Below are 7,337 nucleotides of genomic sequence, written 5' to 3' on the forward strand. Positions count from 1 at the left end.
ATAATTTATTTAATAGTCAATGTATTTTATTATCTATTAAATAAAAAAAATATAATAATTTTATATAATATAACAAAAATTATAAAATTTATTATAATAATTTTATAATACTAATAAATGATATAATTAATTATTTTAAAATTAAAATTATACTAATTTAAAAGCAAATGTTTTAATTTTAAAATAAAAAAATATATTAAATTATAAATAAATATAAAAACTAAAATTATGAATAAAAATATAATTAATATAGAAAAAAAAAATATATATTATTTTTATGTGGAAAATTGTTTTAAAAAAATATTAGTATAATTTGTATATTGTATATATATTTAACAAAAAAAAAAATATTATAATAAAGATAAATATAATATGAGCTAAATAATATATTTGTATTAAAATTTTTAATTAATTAATATATTTTTATATATATAATATAATAATTATTTTTATACAGACTTATTTTTTTTATAAATAATTTAAATAATATGTTTTTTTATAGACAACTATATTTTATATTTTATAGATACATTATTTTATAAATATTTATAATAAATTTTTATTTATATAATTTTTATTATATATATTTTATTTATTTGTATTTATATTATTTATTTTTATTTTATTTTTAATTATATTTATAAATAGTATAATTTAAATTTATATATTTTTTTTTTTTTCACGTTTAATATTATTTTATATTTTTTTAATTTAAATTATTTTTAATTTTATATCTTTTTTTTTATATTAATATAATATTTTGTTTCAGATATATTTATTTAATAATTTAAAATTAATATTTTAGAAAAAATCTATTATTAATATGAAAATTAACAATATTATTAAATTTATTTTTATAATATTAAGCATATTTTCAATTCTCAATTGTTAAAAAAAAACACTTTTGAAATAATGTTTGACTTCAAACTTTAATTCTAATGATGCTACTATTTGTGGTTTTGAAACTTTTAATTCAACTGGTTATAGCATAGTTTATTTATGTGGTTCTAAAACTATTGTAGGAGGAATAAATCAATGTGGAAATAATTGTGTTATATATTTTAGTATTTGGCCAAAAAAACCTGTATATAAGTATTCAGTTAGCTTTCAATACATAATGATTGATTTTAAAGATGGTGTGGATTTATTGTATTTTACAGTAAATAATGTTCCTATTACAAATTTATATAAAAATGTTGCTTCTACTAATTTATGTGGAAGATATGATGTAAATGAAGAATATCAATAAGCGAATATCGATTTTGAAAATAATGATAAATCGATTGATATCAAAATTACTACAAATTATAATGTTGATAGTGAATCTATTCAAAAATTTTTTGGAGTTACGGAATTTGTTATTTATGGTTTTGAATGTATGCCTTAATGTGGTAAATGTGCTAACAGTACCTCTTGTATCTCTTGTAGAAGAGATTATTATTTTAAAAATGATGACTGTTTTAAATGTAGGGAAGGATGTTATACATGTTCAGATGGAGATTCTTGTGATTAATGCGATTATCATTATTATTATGATGATCCTATATGTGTTAGTAAATGTCCAGATAGAAAATATAATGATGGATCATCAATAGAATGTGAGAATTGTAATAATAAATGTGCAACTTGTTCTAATGAGACTGATTGTGATACATGTTTTGGGAACAGGGTTGCACCTGCCTGTGAATGCCCTGCTGGCATTAATTATGATAGCTTGGATTACACATAAACTTGTATTGAATGTTCTACTATATCTATTGGATGTTCTGCTTGTAATGCTACTACTTGCTAAGCATGTCTATCGCCTTATTTTTTAGATGGAAATTTATGTGTAAATATTTGTCCTCCTGGTAAATGGGGGAATACGGCAAATAGATAATGTGCAGCTTGCTTAGATAAATGTATAACTTGTTCTAATGCGACTGATTGTGATACATGTTTTGGGAATAGGATTGCACCTGCTTGTAAATGCCCTGCGAATAGTTATGATAGCTTGGATTTCAAAAAACCTTGTACTATATGCTCTACTATATCTATTGGATGTTCTGCTTGTAATGCTACTACTTGCTAAGCATGTCTATCGCCTTATTTTTTAGATGGAAATTTATGTGTAAATATTTGTCCTCCTGGTAAATGGGGGAATACGGCAAATAGATAATGTGCAGCTTGCTTAGATAAATGTATAACTTGTTCTAATGCGACTGATTGTGATACATGTTTTGGGAATAGGATTGCACCTGCTTGTAAATGCCCTGCGAATAGTTATGATAGCTTGGATTTCAAAAAACCTTGTACTATATGCTCTACTATATCTATTGGATGTTCTATTTGTAATGCTACTACTTGCTAAGCATGTCTATCGCCTTATTTTTTAGATGGAAATTTATGTGTAAATATTTGTCCTCCTGGTAAATGGGGGAATACGGCAAATAGATAATGTACAGCTTGCTTAGCTAAATGTGCAACTTGTTCTAATGCGAATGATTGTGATACATGTTTTGGGAATAGGGTTCCTAAATAATGTAATTGTCCTTAATATTCCTATGATCCTAAAGCTTTCAATTAAGCCTGTACTATATGTTCTACGTTATTAATCGGATGTGCTACATGCAGTACAACGGATGTTTTACATGCAAAACTCCTTAATATTTTTAATTAAACTTAAATAAACAATGTGATTCATGTTTAAATATAATGACTAAAATGTAATTTAGTGATGATTTATTATATTTAATTATAGATTTTGGTTATTATTATAGCAATTTGTAAATTGATCTTGTTATCTCTAATTTAGATTTCTAAAGTTATTCTTCTTAACTATAATTTACTAATTAACTTTGTATAGAAACATTGGATTAATCATTTATTTCTTCTAAATTATAAGGAAATATTTTATGTTCTTTAGATGAGTATTTAAAAACACTTACAATTAAACTTGATACTGTAAGTACTATTAATAAGGATGATGTAATAAAAATAAAACCAGGTGTATTTAAATTAGCAAATCATGGATTTATTTGTCCTGATTTTCTTTAATAAATAACTGGTAAAATAATTTTTTACTCAAACCTAGTTATAGAATTAAATTAAACCAGTCCTATTTCCATATGTTAATAAGCATAAATAATAATATTATGTATTTCTAATTGTGGAAATAGATAATTAAAATAAATTACTTGGTAACTAGTTTCTTCTAATGTAAATACGCAAAATGAAATCGCTTTAATAAATTAGTAAATCTAATAATAAAATAACAAACTTATTTTGGATATACCGCCTTTATAATTAAAAAAAAATGGATAATATTAATTCTAAGTAAATGTGGTTTCCTAGTTTAATTAAGCTGCAACTGCTAATGCAACAATATAAACTTTATAAGACACATCGATAGACATAAAAGTAAAAAAAAACCTGAACTAAATTTATAGAAGTAATTTAGTGAAAATGGATGTTTATTTTAATCTTTTATAATGTGAAGATGATGGAAAAATATCTTATCAACAAGTAGATACATATCAAGTATAAATAAAATAAAATGACAATTTAACTGAATTATTAAATATTGATTCCACGTAATTTGTTTAAGGAAATTAATTTTAATTTGAAATTTAACCTTTTATTATGAAGGTTGATACGACATATATTATATAAATTACAGTTTCTTTAAAATCCGATCAAACAATTACTCAATAAATATTATACCCTTTATAAGTTCTTTCTGATTCTCCTTTGGTTTAAATTTTAGGAGGAAATAGATAATAATAATATTCATAAAGCTTTAGTCTCGAAGGAAAAGTAGATGATCCTAATTTATCACCTAGTGAAAAAGATTCATTAAAAGAAACTAATTATGGAATAAATTTAAATTGGTAATGTATATTTCAAAGTACAGGAGATAATTGTAGAGATTCATAAAATAATTTAATTATTTCTCCAATCACCTAAAATTTATAAATCACCATATAAAATAAAATATTATAGGCTTATTAATAATATATATTTAAACTATCAGGAACAAAAAACGGTATAACCGTTTTTGATTAAATAATAATATTAATGGTTGATTATGATGTTCCCCCTGTATATACTACTATTTCTATTAATAACTCTTAAAATAGAATAAATTTAAATTAAGAAATACTAACTTAGTTTGATTGTAAAGGGGATACAAATATTGATAACTTAATAATTACAGGAGTAATTTTATATTAGAATTAATAGAAGAATATAATATCAATAACTGGTAACTAATTTAGATTTCGTATTTGGGAATTATTTTTCGATTTTTTAGGAGAAAATTAAAATTAATTTGAATTAAAATTTACAATTAAAAATATAAATTTTGCAGTATCTACATTCATTTCTTATATTCTAAATGCTAATATACCTCCATAAGAATGCGCTTTTGATTAAACTGCAGGTTTTAAAATTAAAAATCTTTAAGATAAATAAATTCTTTAAATAAACGGATGCATTGATTTTGATTAACCTCTATCTTATTCTTTCTATTTTTATAAATTAAGATTATATAAGAAAAATATATTAATAGTTTTTTCATAAAATAATTAATCGAAACAGTTTTTTTGGTTTTCTTAATAGAATATAAGATTATAAGGATAAAGAAATATAAAATGCCTAATATATTAATAGGCATTTATTGTCTGATTTCTCACTAAAGAATAATATCGAAACAGTTTTACCTTTTGGTTTTTCTTTAATTATGGGAGTAATATAAGATTCAAGAGGAGGAATAAGAAATATAACCTAATAAATTGCAGTAAACCAATACGATGTTTAAGATAGTTCTTCTTATTATAAATTTATAAATAATTGGTTTGATTAAACTAAATAAAATCATTTAAATGAAAATAAAGTTATTAATTATAATATGATTATTTAGGATGTTATTAATCATATAAGCGTCCTCTAATTGTAAGAAAATACTTAATTTACACAATTATATATTAATATTTTAAATGAGATTGAGAATTTATAAACCTATTTTTATTAATAAACTAATTCTTTCAACTATTTAATATAGACACAAATAACAATAAATTCTATATTTAATAATTTTCTTAATTAAATTGCACCAAAATTAGGGTTTAATAAAATCTAGCAATTTATTGCAAATATTGAATAAATAATAACTGATTAATAAACACTTATTAAAAACGTAGTAACTTCTGACAAAACATAATATGATAATCATTTTTAATAAATATAATTTCTTATGTTGTAAGCATAAATAATTTAAAATATTCAATAAGTTGATAGAGATTCATTTAGTCCTAATTAAAACATATTATTAGATAAATAATATATTTAAATAATATAAATAATATCATAAACATTAAATATGATTTAAATTACAAATGAAAATCCTATAAAAGTTTTAAATATAATAACTTCTCAAAGAATAACATTTAAGATTTTAAAAGAAAATTATTTGATATTAATTTCAGATGCATAAAAAGATGATATAAATATAGACTAAAACTAAGAATGTCTAACATACTAGGTAAATTATTTAGAATATCCTTCTTCTGTAATTAAATATGATAAAAGCTTCCCTTACCCTAATAATCATTCTTTTATCATAAATGAAAAGGCAATAACATTTATTTCAAATTAATAATAAACTCCAATTAATATTCCTTTATACAACGTTTACAATTTACCTTAAGCTGTAGATAATATTGATGATTTTTTTTGCATTTAAAAGATTTAAAATAAATGGATTGACTAAGATTGCTTACTTTTATATAATAAAAATGATTAAAATAAAATTAATTAATTTATATGTCAATGTAAAACTCAAGGAAAATAAACTCTTGTTAATGACATAAATGGAATATTTAAAAAAGAGATTCGTTTAAAAGATTGGTATTTTTATGCTTCTATATGGACTTTAGTTATTACTACTATAATTTATATTATTGCATTTATCTATTTTTAATAAATTGATAAAAATTAAGATACGTAAATGGAATAAAGCATGATACAAAGAAATTAAATTAGGGATATCATTTTTAAAAATGATATTACAAGTGAATCAAGATAAAAATAATTAACTGATATTTTATAGAATGATGAAAAAATTTTTAAAATATATAATTAATATCTAGAAAATACACCAGGCTAAAATGAAAGTATTTAAAATATATATATGTATATATAAATATATATGTATATATATATATATTTTTAAATATATTTTAAATATATAAATTATATATCACTATTTTATTAAAAAAATATAAAAATATTTTGATAAATTATTATAATATTTATTTTTAAATTATATAAAATATTTTTTATCATAATTTTTTTTTAATTTAATTTCTTAAAGATGCTTTTGCTGAATTAAAATAGAATAAAGAGTTTTTCTAGAATAATTAACTAACGAAACCCACGATTTCATATGAATTATAATATTAAATTACTGCAATAAGAAATGAAAATGATGTATAATCAAATAACAAATTAGGTTTTTAGAACATATAATAATAATAATCAAAATAATAACAAAATTAAAAATAATAAACAATATAACCAAATTTAATGGTAAATAGAAATAGTAAACTTATTAAAAGATAAACATATCAATTTTAATAAAAAGAAAATTAATAAATCATTCCATTAGAAAATATTGAAGATTTTATTAAAATTAAGTTTAATAGATTATCTTCTTAAAAATAAGTTTAAGTTGGTATATAAGTAACTAACTAAGAAAATGACATATAACCTCATAACAATTAATATAAAAATTAAGTTGAAAAAAATTATTTGGTTAAAACATAAAAAACATAAAATTATTTTTAGATTAAAAGAGATAAACGTTAAGTTAGTTTGAATCGATTATAAATTCAATAAAGTTAATTAGATAAAAATAATATACTCAACTAAAACTACGAAGAAAATTTAAAGGTATGTAACATATAAGATTAAATAGGAGAACAAAAAAATGACTAACTAAAATAATAATAATAATATAAAGTTAAATCAAATATAAATAGTAATTAAAATAGCTTTATGTATCAAACAAACAATACAATTTATAATGAAAATTAAATAAATAAACTTAATATATTTTCAAATAAAAGTAGATTTATTTCAGTTATAAGTTTACATGAATTAATTTTGATATTTATTTGCTTTAATTAATTTTTGTGTAGAACTTTTAGAATATCTTAATAATATGTAAAATATGTAATACTTATTACTGCTAATTCTATTATATTTAATGATTTTAATTTTATCTAAAAAATACTTTTTAATCAATTGTTATTATTAACTATTAATTTATTCATTATTTTGATAGAAAGTGCTTATAA

At 19.8% G+C, this 7,337-nt stretch overlaps 1 protein-coding gene across 1 annotated transcript, besides 11 other annotated features; it reads left to right on the top strand. All coding sequences in view use genetic code 6, as the record gives it.

Annotated features, from left to right (window-relative positions):
* Nucleotides 1–34: 34 nt before the first annotated feature.
* Nucleotides 35–100: a microsatellite.
* Nucleotides 101–531: 431 nt separating this feature from the next.
* Nucleotides 532–594: a microsatellite.
* Nucleotides 537–593: a microsatellite.
* Nucleotides 544–596: a microsatellite.
* Nucleotides 544–643: a microsatellite.
* Nucleotides 558–642: a microsatellite.
* A 50-nt stretch (nucleotides 644–693) lies between the features above and the next one.
* Nucleotides 694–749: a microsatellite.
* Nucleotides 750–1,117: 368 nt separating this feature from the next.
* Nucleotides 1,118–3,046, top strand: IMG5_008970 (leishmanolysin family protein, putative; the record flags this gene model as incomplete). The annotated part of the gene is made up of 2 exons (XM_004039774.1): nucleotides 1,118–2,612; nucleotides 2,885–3,046. Coding segments are annotated over 2 exons (1,657 nt in total), but the record flags the coding sequence as incomplete, so codon positions are not given.
* Nucleotides 1,614–2,509: a microsatellite.
* Nucleotides 3,047–6,161: 3,115 nt separating the features above from the next.
* Nucleotides 6,162–6,205: a microsatellite.
* Nucleotides 6,200–6,228: a microsatellite.
* A 29-nt stretch (nucleotides 6,229–6,257) lies between these two features.
* Nucleotides 6,258–6,318: a microsatellite.
* The last annotated feature ends 1,019 nt before the right edge of the window (nucleotides 6,319–7,337 follow it).

The sequence above is a fragment of the Ichthyophthirius multifiliis genome, assembly GCF_000220395.1.
Source record: "Ichthyophthirius multifiliis unplaced genomic scaffold scaff_1120509249513, whole genome shotgun sequence".
NCBI classification, from domain to species: domain Eukaryota; phylum Ciliophora; class Oligohymenophorea; order Hymenostomatida; genus Ichthyophthirius; species Ichthyophthirius multifiliis.